The following is a 21,906-nucleotide window of genomic DNA, read 5'->3' on the forward strand; positions in this document are numbered from 1 at the left end:
CCAAAATAGTAAGGTTTCATCATTTTCAAAAGCTTGTCAATTATTATACTAAGGAGTTAGAATCATTCTAAAGTTCCTAGGTAAACTGGGTTTAAGCTATTGATATGCTAATGAAAGTGGGAAAATTAAGATTGATTCTAAACCATGAGATCAGAGAATGGAACAAGCAGTCCTAGCTTAAGAACACCCAGTTTACAAAATTATATATGTATATTTATAGCCAGAGTCATGCTAAAGGCCACGTTCTCCTATATTCAATGGCAAACTCTGACATGACCGGGGAAGAGTGATTCCCAGGCAGCCATATGTCCATCTCCCCCTGCATCAGATATACTCCTCTTACCATGAAGGGTCTGGAGGGGCAACAGAGGGTTCCAGGCTCCAGAATTTAACTAACTCATTTCCCATTGAAAACAACAATAATAGTCAAATCATTATGAAACTTCTTTTCCAGGCTAGACTTACAAAAGTCTTTTTAGCCCATATGATAAGTAAGATTGTTGTAAATTGTCTCTATGGAAAATATGCTCTGAGTCCCAAACAATCAGCTTAAGAAGATAACTTTTGGAAGTGACTCATATAGGTCTCTAAGAGGCTATCAATAACCGATGCCATTTGAGATTAATTTAATTTAAAATATGTTGAGGTCTTATTTTCGGGTTCCATTGTGTCTTTTTTTTGTACATTACTCTGTGTGCAGTTATTTCATCCAGGACCACAGGGGAGTGAGAGATGGCCTACTCCACATTAAAACCACTCTTATCGTATTGGTGTTGACATGATGCTGGGGTCCACAGCACCAACCCTGCTTTCCACGCTTCGTTCTGGTCCTTACTGCACCCAGAAAGCCGCAAATCTTTCCTTCTCTCATAGAGTCCATACAGATTACGCCCCAGGTAATGCAATGAATGGATTCCTGCACATGTAGGTGACGCATACCATCGTGAATTGTTTATATGTTGAAGACACGTTACAGGAGTTCGCTGCTTCAAAGAAAATGTACAAGCATCTCATTTGTGAACGTCATAACCCATTCTGATTCAAGATAATAACCTCTCTCTAATGTATTAGCTTATAAGGTTCCATTTTTTGCTTAAGAGGTTTAATTAAAGCAAGATAAAACTATACTTTCAGTTCCTGAAAGTAGCTTAATGTCTCTGATAAATGCCAACTTGTCCAAATCGAACTGATTGACAACTTAATTAGGAATAAATGTCATTATGATCCATATTTTTCCTACATTTTTTGAAAGAAAACATTCACACGGTAAAGGGAATCAGAATCTGTTTTTATATGCCTAGAGTTATAAACATTTGTATCAAAATATTTACAATTATAGTATATGAAATACCAATCTATTAAAGAAGAAGCCAAATACAGTACTAGAACAACCCACCAACGTAATGCAAATTACATGAGACATAAATGGCACAGAAACAAAGTAAAAGACAAGGGAATACATGGTTCACTCCAGTCACAGTTTGACTTTTTAACACAATGCTAGTATCTCTTTTGGCTGTATCTGATATGTAAATCTGCTTCTGCACTCAAGACAGCCTTCTAAAGTCATGTGATCATTAAATCATAATTTAAAAGTTCACTATCCCACAGTTTTTGCCTGACAACCAATTTACCCAACAGCCCAGATAATTTGGTGGCCAGCTCTCAACATTCCCCTAACCAGAATGAACACAGAGAAATATGCTTAGTAATAGTCCTTTTACATAAATACCAGCAACTGTGGCATAATAGCTCCCCAAAAGGAAACGCATATAAGAAACGGGATGAAGAGGGAGCTAGAAGATGAAAAGTAGGCAAGATGTCTCAGATTCTCCCTAGGGTAGATATTCTCAGATTGGTAAAGGAAATGTCTTCCACCAAAAAAATACCCTTTAGCCAGAATCTGAGATGGCTTAAAATAGCTGCGCCAGGCCAGAGCAATGCCTGCTTAACCAGGAACACCACACTAATACCATACTTCTAAGTCCTATATAGAAACACTCTTGTGGCAGCAGACAAGCTCAATTACCACCGGACTGGGTACCACAAGAGTTTTTAGGGTTTTTTTTTTCCTTAAAGAAAATATCTGCCCATCACCTATATTTTTATTTCTCTCACGGAAATTTTCTTATTTTCCTGGAAGCACAGACACTCTGTTCTTATTGTGACTGAAATCTAGTATGCTTAATACTTGACAATAATATAGCACCTTTCATCCAAGGATTTGTTGTTTGGTTTTGGTTTGTGTGTATTTTAAGAAGCTTCCAGAATTGCCTTGCCTCACCTGTGTTGTGGGATAGGCAGGACCTCTGAAAGGCAACCCCACCAGCTCATGTCAAAGCTAGAGCTGTCTCTGAGCCTAGGAGCCCTGATCCCCAATGTGGCTAATTAGATAAAACTTCCTCAAAAGTGTATAATTTAGAGGGAGAGTAACAGATTGTGTTGCACGGGTCTTTGTCCTTCTCTCTCACGTTACGTACTTAAAACAGACATTGATTGCATGGAGAGAGGTTCCTAATAACATAACTCTAACATAACCCTGCTATAAGATTGTCCCTTTTTCCCATAATTTGAGTGGTGCTTCCACCACTGAATTGGTCGTTAGTGGCTTTGCAGAAACTCCAGAGAGCTGCCTTGGCTTTAAAGGAGAGGCCAAGCAAAGTCTGTAGCAAGAGGTCTCCACGAGGGACAGCTGTGTGAGGTCTAGTCTGGGTTCTGACCACGCCCCAGGCCTTCCATTGTGAAAAGTTCTCTTTCTCAGTTTAGCTAACACACCAACTTAGCCTTAATCACTATCTCTCTTCCTCCCATTTTGTCACAAATACCACAGAGCTAAATCTCTGTTCCAACGAGGGATAATGGCTCACTGGCCAAAGTCCTCCCGCAGGGCCCTTCAGATGGTACTGTTTTGCTTTGGGTCAGAAGGGCAGGATGGCTTCCAAGCCTGGCGTATTCCGCACAAGAACAGTATCTGCCCTTGCCGGAACTTGTACCGCTGTATTAACTAGGTGCAGTAGGTCTGAAGACTGAATTCACCCTCGGAAGTAGAGTCAGCAATGTGGCAGCTGCTGGGGCCCCAGGCAGTGCATGTAACTGATAACAGCTGGAGGCTGGAGGGAGGCCCTCTGGCCTTCATCCAGGGAGCATGCATCCCAGCCCACGGCTTTCTCCCAGGGCAGGGGCTGGACAGTACGGGACCCTCTCAGTCATGTTTGGGTTTCAGCCCCTCCCCCCTGCCTTCCCCTCCCCCCAATTCCCTCTCTTGGTTTTTCCTGCTTAGCAACGTCCACTCCTCTCCCAGATTCAAGGACTCCCTCTTCCCCACCCCCACCCCCCAGATCCCCAATAACGTGTTCAGCCTTATTTCTTTCTCAGGACCAGATAGAGAATGCCGATGATGAAGCTGAAGCAGAAGCAGATCCAGGTCAGGATGAAGGAGTAGCCGTGGTGACTCTCCGGGTACCAGTCTTTAGAGTTATTGGCATAGTGATGCGTATAGATGGAGGCCCCCACCAAGATGCACAGCCCTGCAGGCGAAAAACAACAATTAGCTGTTGGTTTGATTTCTTAACATGAAAACCAAGAAAAAGATTTTATAATTTTAGGAAGAGCCTATTTCCCTCATGGGCGATGGGAAAATGAAATCTGAAATTGGACCCCCAACGGTAGTTCTGTCAATTTGCCCCAAACCAAGCTTGATGGCTGTGTTGGCAAATCAGAGGTGCTCAGGTTCTCACATCCGCACTGGTTTGTGTGGATGAAACACAGCGTCTCGGGTCCACCCCTCAGCCTTCCCATCTGGACCCCAGCACACAAGGGCAGGCTGCCTGAGGCATGCAGAAGAACACGCCTTCCACCAAACTGCGTGTGTGGGGGAAGAACGACAGGAGAGTGGGAATGGCGATCATTGCAGGCATTCTGGCAGCAGCTTCATCTCTCTAAGGAATCCCACATCCCTGCCCCCTTCAAGGGTCCTGTATACAAGTGCTACTGATGGACGGACTCCAGCCACTTAGTAGCTGCCCGGGAGCCCAGGTTTAAACAGTGAAGCCTACGAGGGTTCTTATTCCAAGCAGCTATCAGGGGTTCTCCCAGAAAGCACAAATCGTACAAGGCGGTTTCACTGCCCCACGTGCTCAGCTGTTCAAGCTGCCGGGAGCACCCATGGTAAGATCTACGGGAAAAGCTTTTTCTGGGTAAGCTGATACTCACAGCACACCAGCATGGTGGCCCCTGAGAGGAAGAAGCGGTTGCCTTTCTCCATGGTGAACAGCTGGAACACGAAGACCACGAGGGAGATGACGGAGAAGATGATGGACAGAATCATGAAGGCCTGCACTGCCTTGAGGGCATCTGTGGACACAGGGTGGGGGGAGTGAGGGTGTTAGGCTACCCAGTCCCCGAGGGACTGGCCATTTCCCTGAGCGCACCAACTGTCAGCACTGAGTACAATATCTTTGTACGCACCTTCACTGCCGTATAACAGGTTGTGGCTGCAGTCAGCGGAAGTACAGTTTTTCCAAAGACCTACTGATATTTTTCCAACATCTGAAACCATCCAGGCCTGAAATCAAAAAGAAATAAAGGAACTCTTCTCAGTACTCTGTAATGACCTATACAGAAAAAGAATCTAAAAAAGAGTGGATATGTGTATATGTATAGCTGATGCACTTTGCTGTACACCTGAAACTAACACAACATTGTAAATCAACTATACTCCAGTAAAATTTTTTTGAAATAAATTTTAAAAAGAAATAAAAAGTTGTTTAAAAACTAACCCCCTGCTTTGAAAGAAAAGGAAACAACAGATCACCTTGTGTCAGGACCAAATCTTAACCAAGACTCCATATTTAGCCAAAAACATGGTTTATTTCCATCTCTTGGTGGAAATAAGGTCTCACTAAAACTGAAGTCACAAAGGTCCCAAGAAAAAAGAGAGAGAAGAACGTGTGACCAAGGAAAAGTCACCTCATTCTCTGGGCCTCACATCCCTCATCACTTAAAAAAAGAAAAGAAGTAATTCAACCATCGCGATTTAAAATTCTAAGGCTCTAAGAAATGGAAACCCTGCGTGAGGAAATTGGTTTTAAGGAGGCACACTTCCTACACCCCACCAAGATCGTTTCATGGAAGGGCCTGGCTAGAGGGGAAAAAAAGTTCAGGAAAAATGTTCAACTGGAAAAAAGTAAGAAACATAAAGGGCAACGGAGAAAATAGCTGAGTGATCAATAAGCCACGTTCATCTAAACAGAAAGATAAACCTTGATCGTCACAACATGCAAAGTAATTCCATAATAACATAGTCTAGCCACAGCCTTCCTGTGGCGGCAGCTGAAAGTAGAAGAATGACCAAAATGTGTTCCCCGAGGCTCACCACGGTGCCAGCAAGACACTTATCCTTCTGGGATGGAAAACAAACACCCAGCCCTGTCTACACAGAGCGTCTGTTAAAATGAGAGTTAGTGGAAAAGCAGGGCCAGGATGCCAAATCGCCTGCCTGCTCTTGATTAAATAAACAACTCTGTGTCCAGCCCTGTATCAGAAGCTGATAATTCAGATATTCAGCACTCAGCATCCACTAATACACTTTGAAGTTGTTTATCGGACCTGTTATCCTGAGAGACTTGAAGGGCAGCATACAGAACGGCTAAATTAGAGTCTGGGGGAGGCCACATGGGTGAGCGTTCTAGCTTATCACAGTGGTGCTTCAATTAGCCTTGCCTATAATTATACCCACCGATGTTGGCAAAACTCTGAACTTGAAAACCCATTTATCCTTCAACTGTAACAGGGACCTGAACAGGTTCTGGAACCCTTTTTGTCTGTCTAGTGATGGATGGCCTTGGTTTTGGGGTCCGAGGAGCTGTCTTGTTTTTTTCTGAGAAAAGCACAATGGACCCTGCAAACTACCACTAGAGGTCAGAGTAGCCCAAGGTTCAGAGAGAAGAGCCTGTTGCTACCTCCATATTTTTAGGTTGTTTTGTTTGAGTTAGTTCAGGGGAATCGGGTTAATCTTGCAAAATTCCACTCTCATATGCTACTCTCTGCCCAGATCTTGAATCTGGCGGTCGGGCCACCGAAGTGTCTTATGATCTCACTCCCTTCTAATCAAGGTCCCCAGAAGGAAGGGAAGTTCTGCCCTGCCACGCAGGTGTCCTCATTATGCCCTGAACAAAGCCTGTCCCTCCCTGCTGGGCTCCTTGACCCGCACACCTAGAAGGCGTCCCATGCTCCTTTCTCTCTGCATCTTTAGCAGAGAGAAACCCCACCCATTGACCCGTCCTCCAAGCTCCACCTGCACTGAGAAGCCTCGCTGTGTTCTCCAGACTGGCGGGATCACTCACGTAGACACTTGTTACTTAGCTGTCTGAAGTGCAAGTATGTGTTTATTTTTTTCCATGACTAAACTGTAAATTCACAAAGGGCAGGAATTATGGCTTAAACGTCCTTTGTAGCACTTTATGTAAATATGCAAATAACTTCCAAATGAATGAATGAACAGAAGAACACAACTCACATTGGCGATGGTGGAAACAAATAACATGATGACGGTGGCGATGTGGACCACAAAGATACTGGCCAGTAACACCAACATCTTGGCTTTTTGATGGCTGGGGAGTGAAGAGAGTTCTGAAAAGAAAGGAGAACAAGAAGGGGAAAGGGCAGGTTACTGTCAGATTCAACACAGTAATTCAGCTTTCCCACCTGGGTGGGCTAGCTACTAAAATCAGGAAGAGCTGCAGTAAAAACCATCAAGATTTCGTCCTAAATTCCTGCAAACAACTAGTTAACCCAGTTCCCGCAAGTACCTATTCGTCTATTTAAATAGACCTAAACAGAAACAGAATTCTGCCTCTCAGGTATTTATGTACTCATCCTTCTGATACAGCCTGTTTCAAAACAAGAAAACTTTATGGTAACTGTTATCATTTTATTTTGTTTGTGTTTTAGAGGCCAAAAGTAGGACTTTGGTTTTTAAAAGGGCTTTCACAGCTGTAATTTCCAGATCTCTGTGCAACAATGTCACATAAATTTCTATTTTCCACTAGGGAAGTGTCCACGCTTCTATCAAACTGCTCACCCAGCAATTTTAATCGAATTTTCCTCAGACCAGCAGCTATTACTCAATGCCCAGAGACTGAATGGGCTACTAACTTGATCCCAGATGAGGTATAAAACGTGAGAGCCACATCTTCTATTATAATAATGCTGTTCAATATTCAATAATTATAACTACCTAATTACAGTTTAATGGTCTGATCATCTACCAATGGAACATTTTAGACTGGTATTACTGCACCGGGGCGTTTGGGCTGTGTCATGGTAGGGACTCTGTTATTGACCTGGGGGCATAGGGTTCTGTTTCCTATGATTCAATACGACAGTTCTGGGGGCTGCATGCAGCTTGAGAGACTACATGTGCCTTTGACTTGTGCTTGACATTTACCCACATGCCAATCCTTCAGGACTCAGTAGAGCAGATGGGCAAATGCATCCGTCACACGGTGGGTGGGGGGATGGGGAACTCGTAGAGATTAAGAAAGTGCATGGGTAAACAAAAGCGTTCAGCCGTAATCTCAGCAGAATAGAAGGCAGGAGCCCCTGGGTCCTCAAACCTAGAAAATAAAGAAAGTGTGAAGGATGCCTGAGAGGGCAGCTACTCTGATTAATGTCAGCTACAGGAGTGCTTCGTCACTCACGCCCGAGACAGTTCAGAGGCGGCGCCGGCTCTGCTCGGGAACTTCAGAAGGAAAGGGCTCGGGTTATTCACACCCTAGGCAGGTGGATGTGTGGCTGTCCCCTCTCAGGGAGGAGCTGGCGGTGCACATCTAGTAACTGTGTCCCGCTTCTCGCTCTCTCCCTCCACCTCATTTGATTGAAGCTTTGAGTGTGCTTGAGCCCCTTTCACATCGGACCGGGTATTTACTGGAAAGCACGGATACAATCATTCCAACACTTCTGATGTTTTTGATCTCCTCTCCCTTTCCTCATCAGGCACTCAAAGTCTAGAATGACCTACGGAACCCCGGGGGCCTTGCTCTTGACAGGCTAGGGATGAGAGGCAGACACTGGCCCCCACTGCCCACCCGACCCATTCCAACCCCCACCCCGCGCCCTCCTTCCCCATCCGAGCACCTCCTGCCACCTAGATTCTTTTTGTAGAAACGTGTCCAGTGGAACTGTGAACGACCAAAATGATGACGTTTCTCCTGCGGCTTCAGGGGAGAGCTTGGAGCTTTCGTGCCTGCTATTAATAACCTCCCCACACGTTCAAATGCATTTTTGCTTTTCTCAGGTCCTTGCACACTTCCTCAACTCTCTGCTTGACTTTAATGCACAGTGAAAAGAGGTTTTTGAATTAGACCGAGGTTGAGTTAGAATCGTATAAAGTTGTTTGACCTTCCAGTCTCAGTTTCCTCCTATGTAAAGTGAGGGTTGCAATGCTACTCATACAAGGAAATGTGAGGGGTACATTGGATCATATATGGAGAACTTCCAGCACAGCGCCTGGCAGGTGGCAGATACTAATGGGGTCGCTTTCGTTGTGATTATTAGTATTACTATTATTATTATTATTATTATTATATGAAACTGAGTAGCCGGCACCAAACCAACCCAGTCCATCCGTCACCAGGCTGCCCCATGTTAAGTGCCAGTAATAGGATATCTGCTCTCCAGTTCACAAGGCAGTGTGTATAAAATCATTTAGGTCCTCTTAGAAATTGTCCTTATGCCTAATCCTTGCCCCTTGCGTGGGAGGACCACTAGGAACACCCCCTTAGAGATGAGGAGGAGAATCCTCACTCTTCTCCGCCCTGTGCTACCCATCCTCCCGGCACCCCCAAGATTCACACCATCACTAGATCCTGAGCTCACCCCTCATGGAGAAAGGAACAGGCATGAATTAATTCTCTGAATGCAGGGAATTAAAATATTATATAACATGGGCTTCCCTGCTGGCACAGTGGTTAAGAATCCACCCGCCAGTGCAGGGGGTGCATGTTCGATCCCTGGTCCGGGAAGATCCCACACGCCGCGGAGCAACTAAGCCCGTGCGCCACAACTACTGAGCCTGCGCTCTAGAGGCCGTGGGCCACAACTACTGAGTCCGTGAGCCACAAGTACTGAGCCCTTGTGCCACAAATACTGAAGCCCATGCACCCAGAGCCCATGCTCCGCAACAAGAGAAGCCACCTCAATGAGAAGCCCACACACCGCAACGAAGAGTAGCCCCAGCTCACCGCAACTAGAGGAAGCCCGCGCGCAGCAACGAAGACCCAATGCAGCCAAAAATTAAAATAAATAAATTTATTTAAAAAAATATTATATAACAAGTCATGTTTAATCCTCCTTGGGCTCTACAAATGACTTTTTTATTCCTTTGCTTCCAATTTACAAACACCCTCCTCCTAATAGGGGTTGAGGGACCAAAGACAGAATATAACACACCAGGTGATGCCTCTTAAATGAGGTCGAGGAAAATGTTCTGAGTGTCCTCCCTTACATGCTGTTGGGGATCCAGCAGTGTTTTCCGTCTCCTTGGATTGGTCTGTAACCCTCCAAAGTTGAGTCTGATTCCTTTCTCCCCGGCTCACACTGTCCATTTTAATGACTTGAACATAATTGCCTTCCAATTACCCTGCACCTTCACCGTGGCTGGTCCACTGCACCCCCTGGGCACGTGAGTTCCTGGCCAATGGCTCTCACTTCTGATCTAACCCACAGTCCCCCCTGACCATTATTCCCCTGCAGGGTGCAGGCAGGAGTGAGTGGCGGAATCGAGCAAGGAAGCGACTCTCTTTCAGGGTATTTAGATTTCTGTAATCATGCCACATCTTTTCACCAAAGAAAGGAGCAAAATGTGTTGGATTAGCAAGTGTTTGTAGTGCGCGGAACACACAATTCTCTCCACTGTTGGCTGCTGTGTCCAGCCGGAAGTAGGAGCTGCTGCATAACACATATAGTAACGTCTCCGTTTTTCATTGCCCCGAATTTGTCAGGTTTTTATTAGTATCATCCATTGTCAGCTTAGAGGGGCCTCCTTTAATTTCAATGGCTCTCCCCAACACATTTGGAAACAGAATGAACTGTCTTCTTAAATGCCTGGCCTGCGTCATCCCTAGGTACTCAGTCCCTATACTAGAGGCCCCCCAGCAGATGAGTGGGGACCTATCAAGTTTTAGAGCAGTTTGGGTAGAAATCAAAGAAGACCCCATGCTCCCACGGGGTCCACCCACCCTTCACAGGCAGGGAAGATTTCTGAGAGCCTCATTCCCTGGCCTCGTGTATATCTTGCTTCAGATAAAAGCGCTGAAAAGAGACCATTTCTGAGCATTTATATCTTTGGAAGTATTGGCTGCTACAACTTTCTTTTGTGGCAGTATGTTTCACTAAAACAATAACTGAGTTCTCTCTCCCACCTCTCCAAAATGCTACGGATGGCACGCACCAACGGAAAGCAGACCCCTAGTCATAGCCGGGCAGCTCAAACCAGGCAGCAGAGGATAATGGCATGGCGGTTCTAAAGAGCTGGGCGCCACACCTTCCTCCCAACAGAGCATCGGTGCTCGGGAACGTCCCAAAGTTTGTCCCGTGGTTGCTGGGACTTCCCTAACAACGTGATCTGTGGTTCTTGGAGTTGGACCCAGGCCACCAGAGCTAGTGAATCCACTGCATTCTCAAGGGATAGGATGTCCACTGACTGTTCTATGTGGGGTGCCCACCACTGGAAGCAGAGTAAGATCGCCCCCTTTACCCTCATTTACCCAACAAGCTTGGGGACAGGGCTGGTCAGGGCTCCGCGGGGCTGGGTGGGAAACTGAGAAAAGTAGGGGAGGCATGAATGCTGCCTCTAGAGAGAAGTGATCATTAAGAGAAATGGAGGTTAGCGACTTAGAGCCACACACAGGCTCTCTTTATTCCTTTCCTGTTCCTTCTGCCCTAAGGGACAGGCCCGCCGGTTCCTTTGCCACCACCGCCATCTTTGTTTCTGACCATGCTTCCCCTGTTCTCCCCGCATCGCCCAGACCACACTAGGGCGGTGGTCTCTTTACACTCCTGTCCCCGATACAAGCCTCACAACCACTGACCATTCTAGATCTGGATGAAGTTCTTTGCTAATAGGACATTTATTACAGTTAGTGAAAATGAGCCTGACGATTACGGCTGCTGGTGACTGGAGCTGTAAATCACTAACTCATGTTAGGGAGAAAGATAACCGCCCTCTCTAGTTGGCTCCGCCCACTTAAACCTTTATTGGTTTCTTGCCTCCCTCTTATACCCAACCCCGCCCCCCCAAAAAAGAAAGAATCAAAGGAACATATCCCTGAGACTGCCTTTCTCTTTGTCTTTTTCAGGTAGCCTGACACTTTTAGGGCGTTCTGACCAGGAGAAATGAATCAGGCCTCTGTGGACACCTTTCCTTTTCTGATGGGTAACTCATACTGCAGAGACTTTGAGAATCATTGACTTCTAAACAGACAATTGAGATGTTAGTAATTTGGCCCCGGGATTGCTAAGCTAGGGGGCAGATCACTTTCTTTCTGCCCCGGAGTCTGTGAGTTTATTGAGCAGCGACCAGAGTCTAGGGGAAGCAACGCTTGAGGGTGGTCTAAGGAACAATAATTGGGAGCAATACAACAGAATAGAGCCCCCCAAACCCACTTCTCCAGCAAAGGCAGTGATGGAAATCCTCGGCTTGAGTCACTGAAGGACTCGCCAGAGACTGGAGGTGTCACATAATCAGAAACAGGGATCTGGGGGTTGTGTGAGCAATGGGGGGGGGTGTCCCACAGAGCTCAAATGTCTGTGATTCACTAGGAGTGTGTGAGAGTCTCACAGACAAAGGCAGAGTGGAGGCATCCTCTCCCAGATGGCACAGGGTAGCTTTCTGAGAAGCCTGTGGATCGGGCTGGCCAGCCAAAGACAGTTTAGTCATTTCCCTGGCAGCTGAAGACAGCCCAGGCTTTTCCGGGGAGACAGGAGCAACAATGACCAGATGCCAAAGTCCCTCCCCATCACTCCTTCCTCTCATCCCAGTTTGTTTGTTTTTTTAACATCTTTATTGGAGTATAATTGCCTTACAATGGTGTGTTAGTTTCTGCTGTATAACAAAGTGAATCAGCTATACATATACATATATCCCCATATCTCCTGCCTCTTGTGTCTCCCTCCCACCCTCCCTATCCCACCCCTCTAGGTGGTCACAAAGCACCGAGCTGGTCTCCCTGTGCTATGCGGCTGCTTCCCACTAGCTGTCTATTTTACGTTTGGTACTGTATACATGTCCATGCCACTCTCTCACTTTGTCCCAGCTTCCCCTTCCCCTCCCGTGTCCTCATCATCCCAGTTTCATTGCTGAAAATAACACAGTCAGGTCATGCATTTTTCCTCCAGTATTTATCTCCCATGCATCTGTACTTTCCACTCCCACTGTCATTGTCTAGCTCAGGACCATCAGCCTCTCCCGCGATCCTCTCTCTGAACTCCTCCCTCTTAAGTATATGCTCTGTGTCACTGGGTTATCCGACCAAGTCACTCATCTTCTCAAATCTTCCAAACACACCACCACCCCACCACCAATCAGGAAAGAGGATCCAAACACCTCACGCTGGCCCTGGGAACCCGAGGAATTTTAAACCCAAACAGAAGTAGTCATTTTCCTCCTGTTGTTAAAATCACTGGTGGCAACCCGCCTAGTAACAGAATTATTTGTGGAAATGTTTCACTCCCCCACCCCTAAGATTCTAAGTTCCTGAAAGGAGAAGCTTGTCTATGACAGGTACAAAGTATCTGTTCAGCGAGAAAATAAATGAATCAAGGAAGGCAATATTTTCTTTTCTGTGGAAAAACAATCAATGTCAAAGTAACTGAAGTCTTCATAGAAAAACAACAGAATTCTCCAGAGAAAATGTTTCCCCCTTTTTTATATAGGTGAACTTTAGTCCTGTGTTAGTTTTAGAAATTATTTATATATTACTGTAACTATGTATTGAACATCTTACTACAGGCAAACTCTGTGAATATTTCCTGAGTATTTTTTTTTTAATTCTTATTTATTTTTTGGCTGCATTGGGTCTTTGTTGCTGTGTGCGGGCTTTCTCTAGTTGTGGCGAGCAGGGGCTACTCTTCGTTGTGGTGCGCGGGCTTCTCACTGCAGTGGCTTCTCTTGTTGCGGAGCACAGGCTCTAGGCGCTCGGGCTTCAGTAGTTGTGGCACGCGGACTCAGTAGTTGTAGCTCGCGGGCTCTAGAGCGCAGGCTCAGTAGTCGTGGCGCACGGCTTTAGTTGCTCCGCGGCATGTGGGATCTTCCCGGACCAGGGCTCGAACCTGTGTCCCCTGCATTGGCAGGTGGATTCTTAACCACTGCGCCCCCAGGGAAGTCCTCCGAGTAGCTTTGACATTTGAATATTCAAGGTTATATGTGTGTTTGTTCCCTTTTATTCAAGAAGAAACAAGTAAATGCAAAGAAAATATCTTAAACTTCTAAATACTATTTTGTGTTTTTAACTTCCTTATCTACCTCTTTAAATTACAGAATCTCTGACTGAAAGGAGGCTTTAAAATTCCTCCCCAATGCATGAAACTCATCTATAAATCTACACCAAGGAACTACCTAAATCATGCTTAAACTCCTCCAGTCACGGGGAGCTCACTACCTACCAAGACCCCCTTCCATTAGAAAGGTCCTGACAACACATCAGAGGCTGCTCTTGACAATGACTACCTTGATCTTACTTCTGCCCTTTGTCGAAGGCTTCCTTGTTAGCATTTTTCTAAAGTGGTCACTTTTCCAGCAGAACTGCCAGGTTATCAGAGAATTAGCCAGAGGACGTCACCTGAGATCCCCAAATCTCACTAAGTCGTAACACTGTCCTGAGATGACCCAACTGCTGGACACACTCCGTCTTTTCATTGATTGATGCCGTCAGTGAAATCCCCATCTCTTTCTGGGTACCTGCAGACTTTGAAGAACGCTTTCTCAGACCAAGACACAGTGCTTTCTCCAGATGAAAGGCAAAGCCACTCCTGGTCGTACGATCTCCATGAGTCAGCCCACATCTGCCCATCTTCCTTCGTGGCATACCCCAAACTGGCTGTGCTTCTCCTGGGGACACTGTACAGGGCGGTAGCACGAATGCCTTTCTGTCCTCTACACATCAGGATCATTTTGCTTTTGTCAGTTTATTTTGATATGTTTCTTTCCCACTGAGGATCATTTGGGTTGGCAAAATGAATGTCCAGCAGAAAAGGAAATACTCTCTTTGGGGAGCAGCCGTAGAGGATGTATCCGGAGGAGGAAAAGGCTGGGATTAAAGGCAGGGCTGAGTGGATGAGACCTTGGATGAGCTTTTCTGACCATTGTTCTTGTTGTTTTATGTCAAGTGTACTTTTCCATTCTAAATATTGTTTTTATGTAGGGGTGGGAGAGGGGGCATTCATTTCTCCGTGGGAAACATGTGGAGAAGAAGAATCCTGAAGGGCTATTTCCTCCTGCTTCTGCGTGTCTGATGTTTGGTGTGGAAGGAAAGAATTTCAAGCTGTACCTCACTACATACACTTCATTCCAGGGTCTGATGTTTTCAAGTGCACGGGGCAGTTTTTATGACCAGGAGAAACATGAGCGGTCAAGTAGCAGGAATCTACGTGCGCCAAAGAAAACAACTATTTTTTCACGGTCCTGCGGGTAAGGGGACTGCACCTCCCAAATGTGGGCTCTCATGAACGGGGGTTATTATAGAAAAGGTGATGTTTTTCCGGCGCTGCTGTCGACTAGCGTGATTCTCCCGTAGTTAGGGATGAGGAACTGGGGGTGGGGGTAGGAGGATGCTATTGAAGGGGAACAAAAAGAGAAAGAAAGAAAAAAGAGCACCTATTTGAAAACCAGATTCTCCTAAAAATTCTGCCTCCGACTAACTGCTAACTTTGGGAAAATAACGTACCCTCTCTGGACAGTAGCTCCTAGAGAGACACAGTATTGCGCAGCAAAAAGAGCACAGATTCCAGGTTCAACTCCTGATGCACCACTTTAAAAAAAAAAAAAATTCAGTGTTAATGAGGTATAGTTGACATATAAAATTGGAAGCTATTTCAAGCACGTTGAAACTCCAGCCCGTTTTAACTGTGATCTGCAGACCTCGTAGCCTTAGTGTGAGGACTGAAGGGCTCCTGCCTGACACAGAGCAAAGGCTGTACAGTTGTTGGTTATTCTTTGTGTTCCTTTATGGAAAATGAGAAGCTCGGCCCAGCGAAATGGGCTTGAAGCTTCTCGGGCAGAAATTGAGGGCCAGCGACTCTGCTAGAAGCAAACAAGCAACATGAAGCTTGTCTTTCCAAACGTCCCCAAAGAGAATAACCTCTCTCTCTGGTTTCCTCTGGTCCTCTTTTGTGTCAGGGAGTGGCTAGATCTGGGGGACATCTGCCAAGGCTCAGGCCAGACCTGGGCAGTGAGGCCGGGCCCAGCCCGTGTCCCCGGCCCCGGCCTGCAGCTGGTCAGGCCATTGGGCAACGTCCCCTGGGCGAGGAAGGAAGCTTCGTTGTCTTCTGCTCCTAACAAAAGAGGAGTGTTCTGGTGGCCAGAATGTCTCCGAGGGAGGGAGAGCTTGCCAAGATAATAACTAGGGTTTGGGAAGAAAATCAAGTTGCGGCCCGGCCCCAGGGGCCCTTGGCAGGGGGGCGGTCCGACAGTAGGTGGCAGTAACAGGCTTGCACCAGTGGGGCCGCAGCCTGGGAGGTGGCAGGGCCGGACGGATGCAGGTGCAGCCAGGGCCGCCGCAGTGCCTGGGGTGGGCTGCGGGCTTGTTGCTCTTTCTAAGGGCAACTGGCTGTTTAGTGGCTTAGCAGGGCTGAGGTTTTCAGTCCAGTTCCTCGACAGACGAGGAAAAGCTGGTCTCCAGAGTGAAGGCAGCGTCAGGATGAAGCCCACCCCCTGGCATCTTCCAGGTCAGGCCTTCTCCACTGCAGCACGAGCTTTTCTCTCCTACGTCGGGGCAGAAGTTCTAGAACTTCTACCGGATCTCCCCTTCGCTCTGTTCCTCCCACCGCCTCCTAGTTAATCAGAGGGTCAGCAAAGCCCCTCGAGAGAGCGCCATTGGAAGAAACGAAGGGCCTTTGGAAGGACGCTGCTGCTTCCCATTAGGTTGCTGAGAGGGGCCACCAGCTGAGCCTGCCCCGGCCAAACCCGACTCCGCCCCTCCTTGCCCCTCTGCCACTGCCTTACCTCAGACGAGCTTCAAACCTTCCATCCTGGCTCCCACCTACAGCACAAGCCCCCCTCCCCAGCGAAGCATGGCAGGCAAAGGGAAGCACGAGGTCTCCGCTTCACAACCCTTTCTCTGAAACAAGTGTGGACCCACCTGGCTGGTCCGACCCCTGGTTTCAGGAGCGGAAACCTCTCCCCAGCTCCCCGCACCTAGCCTCCTAGGCAGGGTCTTTGATTATTTCAAAGAAGACATCAAAGTACCCAGGACTTCGATCTGCTGTCAGCCCTGATATGACCCTTCTGAAAAGGGAAGAAACGTCCCCGGGGAAGATCCCCGCCCTGTTGGCACAGATATTCGATGGAAACTCAAATGTTGCGTCCATGAGCAACAGAAGATTATTCACGGCGGGGGAGACAAAGAAGGAATACTTGGCCCTAAGGACTGTCTCGAGGCATTGAGGGAGGGAGTCAAGAGTGCAGCATCTTCACACTTCTGCCTTGTTCCTTCTCCCTGGCTTCCTCTTTCCACTTTCTCCCTCTTCTAGGCCTTTCCATCTGCCCCCCTCCTCCCCGGACACACAGGCCTAAGGAAACCCGCTCGGTCCCCTTGCTCCCCGCCCCCTTCCTCCTGGCACCGCCCCTTTCCTCGTCAACGTCCGCTCTCCATCAGCTCTCATGCACACCTTTGCGCCCGGCCGCACCCTCCCTGACAAGAAGGTGGGGCTCCTTTCCCAACAAGACCAGCTCGTCACATTTCCCCGAGCCTGGTCTGGCTCCTGGCAGATCCCTTGCTGTTGTCAATATCCCCACAAGGCTTGGCTAGCCTGGCCCTGCTTATCTGAGCGGGTGCTCCTCGGGTTTCACAAATCAAACCTCTTACCTTTCTTCCCAGACCTGGCTGAATGCTCACTGCTACCCGACGGTGAAGCCCGCGGACCCGGTCCCTAAGGGATCTCTGAGCGTATGAAGCGAGGGAGACCGCCTGGGTCCTCCGTCCTCCGTGAGATGCCTGTTCCCATGCAACACGTGGCTTCATTTCACTTTCCTACCAGTGTTTACGGATTAAGCTTGCTGTTAGCGTGAGCCGAGGGACTCCTCACGACAAGAATGGTAGGATCTTAGAACAACAGGGTCTCAGAGCCACAAGGGGCCGTGGAGACCACCAAGCTCAGTTCCCTCCATCGAGAAGACAAGTGTCCTGCCCACGTCACACAGCAGAGTCGGGACAAGACGACGGCCCCTCGGACCTCCTATTCAGCCATCCTGCACCTACCTCAGGATTCATGCCACCGATTTCAACCCAAGCCCAGCGGGTTCTCACTTTTAATTACCCCACTGGAAAAGAGAATTCATGAACCAGGCTCGGGAAATGTGAAAGCTGCCAGATCTGCGTAAGGCCAACGGCCCCGAGAATAGAGGAGTCCATTTTAGCTCCGGAGAAATGCCATTTCCACAGCAGGGAAGGAAAGGTTGACCCAAATGTTTTGTTAAAAAGGGAGAGAGACACAGCAGTCCCAAGGGCTTCTACTTTTATCCTTGAGCTTCAGTATCAGCGGATCCCAATTAAATTGAGAGAAATGACTTGTAACTGAAGTGTTACAAACGGTGGTCTGGAGACATGCATGTTTGGGGAGTGGGGTTTTGGGAATTCAAGCAAACTCCTAACGGGAAGCGTATTTGGGCTCCCTTGATTACTGAATAGAAATCCAGGGTCATCTGGGCAGAACTGGAAAAGGTATTGGAAAAGGGACATTTACGGTCAGAAAACTCCAGTTCTACGTTAGTTAAGGATTAGGAGCTCTTTTCAAGGGACTGACGTCCAGACTGCCCACCAGCAATTAGATCGAGGTGATGTTGATTGGCAGCCTGTTCCTGTGCTTACTAGGACAGGAGGTTCACAGTGGAAAGGCGTGGGCTGCGTGAACTATGGACCAAGTTAAGGGACCAGCCCCAGAAGGCCAAGTCAGAAGCCTGTGTTTCTGGCACTGGATTGATTTAACCATGACCTGGTGGTAGTAACTGGGTGTGTCCCTCTGAGTATGTATATCTGAGAGTCCCAAATGGCTCTGAGCTTTTGTGCTAGGCAGCTGTGTGTATACATGTGGTCGGTTCAAGAAGGAACCGTATACATGTGTTTAGAAAATAAAGGACCTCAGAATCAGATCACTTGCGCATGGATGACTACGCTCACGGTTTCAAAGCTTCGAAAATGCTCCCTGCTCTTTCTGAATCTTAGGTCGTAATAATAATAATACAGATGCATCAGGTTTTATCCATTAAATATTGAATAAGGGTCAAGTGTTTAGAGGATAAGGAGCACTGGATGGATGAACAACAATGAAAATAGAATGGGTATTTTCAGCACTGGAGAGCTAGGAACAAAGTATAGGAGTTATAGAGAAGCCAGTTTTGCTGGATCTAAGAAACTCTAGTAATTAGAGCTATCCAGCAAAGGTGGGAGAGCACGGCAGTACCTTCTGAGGTACCAAGCCTCTTCTCTGGCAATTTTAGGGAAATGTAAGATTCCCATCCATCCAAGGTGGTGTGAAAATAAGATTTCTGCATATGGTAGAGAATGAATGGGTTGACCTCCAAGATCCCTTCCAAACTCAGGGCACAAAATCAAGGATGAAATGTAACTATATTTGCCTTGTGCCCTTTTCTGAGGCCATTTTTCGGGTCTATTCCCTGTCAGGCTCTGAGACGTCTACAGAAAAGCCATTTTGCTTCACCTCTAAGCCTTCTAGGTCTCTGACTGCTTTCTCTCCACTGGTCCCAGGGGTTCTGGTACCAGCTGAAACCCCCAGAGCCACCGAGTCCAAGCCAAGAGGGTCTGCATGCCCCAGGTGGCCTCTGTGGAACTCCTTCTCTAGGTCCCCCAGAGTCTGGATGTCCCTGGGAACTGGATGGGCCAAGTCTGGCCGAGGAGAGAAGCAGGAAGAGTAGAGAAGGCCACAGTCTTTTCTGCGGTCTGTGGAGGGGACGTCTTTCCTCTCCTAGAGGCTGTCCTGTACTCCTGGGAGGGGGCCAGCATCTGCTCTGGGATGTGATCTGCCCTGGGTTGGTCCTCGATGGCCTTCTGCCAACTCCCAGGACCGTGTCCTACCCTCAAACAATGTAAACTCCAGAGGGTCCTTGGACCAGGACGCCAGACCGGACATCCTGCGGCCCTCCAGACAGCGCTCCACGCCCGCCCCAGTCCTCGGAGTCTGGGGTGGAATTTGATCCACCTCTGAGGGCAGGAGGAAAAACAACCCTCCCGGTTCAGTCTTGTCAAAGGTTCACAGCTGAACTCCACAAAAATTCCCTCAGCCACGGAACTCTCTCACTACTTCTTGGAGGAAGAGGGGAAGGTGGGAATCGGAACCGCATTCTTTAAATTGACGTCAAACCCCAGGCAATAACGCGCAGCGCACTCGGTCATTTATAAAACTCCAGCGGAAAGTGAGATGCCGCACAAATAATGAATTTCACGATGACGGTTTACGCCCCCAGAATTGTCAGTGTTGTCTATTTGCTGACCAGTTAAATCTAGCTTATTAGTTTTAACCTGCACAGACTAAAAGATTTGAACTAGCTTCCTAGGATACCACTACCGTCAACTTAATAATGACTTCCCTAAGCCACGTCCATATAAACTGGGAAATAATCAACATTTCAAGCAAAGGCGGGAGTTCCCTGCATCTTGAAAAGTTGCCCTTGCACTAACTTAATCATCCCCTTGAGGGCAATCTTACCAAGCGCCTTGCCTGTACCAGGTACGTAGGCTGATTACTTTTGAATCTTCTCTTCGTATGAACTACATTTCCAAAGAAAAAGCCTAATTTCCTCAGACAAGCTGAATCCTGTCATTCTCCTCACCTTGTTTACCTGGGGGAAAAAATACACCAGTATCTATATTGAAATGGGCCACACCTCCACCAAAATGCTAACCTTAAAAAAAAAAAAAAAGCAAATAGAAATCACTCGTCTTCCTTTTCCAGATCCCTTTCATGATTAGCACGAGTGTTTGCATTTGTACAGCCGTGTTTTGGAAAGTGAGAAGATAAATGTTCCAAAACAATCACTGCCTTCCCCGCAGAAAAAAAATCCCACATCCACCTAAAATAAAAAATGATTTTAACATTTCTGATATGCCATATTTTCAACTCAGCACGAAAATTTGGTGGTTTCTGAAGTGAAAGCACAAAGCGATTTTTTTACAGGGACAGATGAAGTTCCCCTGCCCTGCCCTCCCCTCCCCTCCAAACCCAGTTTCCCTCCTGCTTCTCCCCATCCTCCATGTCTGGCCAGAGGGAGAGCTCTGGAATCCACATTAGACTCCCAACTTCACCAAAGGCACCCGTCCTGCGTTGTATTTCAAACTCCACTTGAAAGAAAGCGTTTCCTCTCTCTCGCTCTCTCTCCCTCTAACGGTTTTCTTTAAACAAACCAACCCCCTCCTCCTATCCCATGGAAAGAAAAAATATTTACACTTAAATAAAAGTGTATACACTTTTATTACACTTAAATACACTTAAATAAAACATACCGAAGGACAGCAGGAAAAGTAGCCACAAAAATAAACTGAAATGCAGATCTCTATCCACCATCACCCCAAAAGACCGGCACACAGAGAAACAGTTCAAGTCCTGAAGCGCTTCGCATCAAAACAGGAATTGACAACGTCGGGCAAGCACACCCTGTCATTTCAAAGGTACGTCGTGGTTCCTCCATAAAGAAAACCCATAAAGGATACGCTAGTGGCATCCTAGGAAGCTAGTACCAATCTTTGGAATACCCTGTTCCAAAGTCCCTGCTCCCATCACGCTTTCAGAACAAGTACCCAGTTCCTGCAAGACCTAATTACAGCCCAGCACCCCCCACCGATGGCCCCGACCCCCCAGAGCCCCCGTCAAACTAGATTTTACTGAACCTTAAGGAAAAAGTTGTCTCGGTGGCCCACTTTTAGCCAAAAATTCGTAGGGTTCATTTCAAAGGGTCATGGAAAAATAGCAAAGGAAAAAAGAAAAAGCAGAGCTCCAGTGAGGTCAGAAGGAGGAGAGCAGTGGGAAGGAAGGAAAGTTCGCAGGGCTTCCCCACAGTGTCGGGAGCTGTCCTACCTGAGGGTCCAGCGACCGAGGTGCCCAGAGTGACAGGAGCTGGTGGCAGGCGTCCGCTCTTCTCGAGGTTTGTGACCACAGTGAGGGGAGGGCTGGCCTCCCGAGGTTATAAGTTGCCTGCGCTGGTGTGCTGGGGTGTGTGATGGGCGGTTTCTTTTTACTGTGCTTTAAAGGAGTTTCTATGAATCAGTCTGGCTTAAAAAAAAAAAAAAAAAATGTGTTGGTAAGCTACGCCCTGCTAAGCTGGCAGTCCGTCAAGAGAGGCTGGGAGGGAGCCGTCAATTCAGAGGAGCCAGTTTAGGCTCCCTGTGACTCAGACACACAGACCACAGTGGAAAAAGGAGTGACATTGCTTCAAATGAGTAACAGGAGTCACACAAATAGATCTGTTTACCGAAGCCCATTCCTCCTCTTCAAAAAGGAGACTTGGTTACCATGGATACAAGCAAAACACAGGTTATCTGCCCACACTTTCATGGGGGGGGGCAGGGAGGGGGACAGTGCCCTGCCCACTGACATCCTAGCTAATCATCCCACGAGACTCCCATTCTTCCTCCCCCACCAAATGCATCCCAGACTGCTCATGGTCGGGAATGATCAGAT

The 21,906-nt window shown here is 47.4% G+C and overlaps 1 protein-coding gene across 1 annotated transcript; it reads right to left on the bottom strand.

Moving 5' to 3' along the window:
* Positions 1-1,267: 1,267 nt before the first annotated feature.
* Positions 1,268-21,436, bottom strand: EMP1 (epithelial membrane protein 1). The gene is made up of 5 exons (XM_027129552.1): positions 21,304-21,436; positions 6,518-6,630; positions 4,468-4,564; positions 4,213-4,353; positions 1,268-3,527 (listed from the first exon to the last, which is right to left on the bottom strand). The coding sequence occupies exons 2-5, from the start codon at positions 6,593-6,595 to the stop codon at positions 3,361-3,363; spliced, it is 483 nt and encodes a 160-aa protein (XP_026985353.1). The 5' UTR covers positions 6,596-6,630; positions 21,304-21,436; the 3' UTR covers positions 1,268-3,360.
* Between the last annotated feature and the right edge of the window lie 470 nt (positions 21,437-21,906).

Source organism: Aethalodelphis obliquidens, unplaced genomic scaffold (assembly GCF_003676395.1).
Source record: "Aethalodelphis obliquidens isolate GAN/ISIS:26980383/991018 unplaced genomic scaffold, ASM367639v1 scaffold36, whole genome shotgun sequence".
Taxonomy (NCBI): Eukaryota; Metazoa; Chordata; class Mammalia; order Artiodactyla; family Delphinidae; genus Aethalodelphis; species Aethalodelphis obliquidens.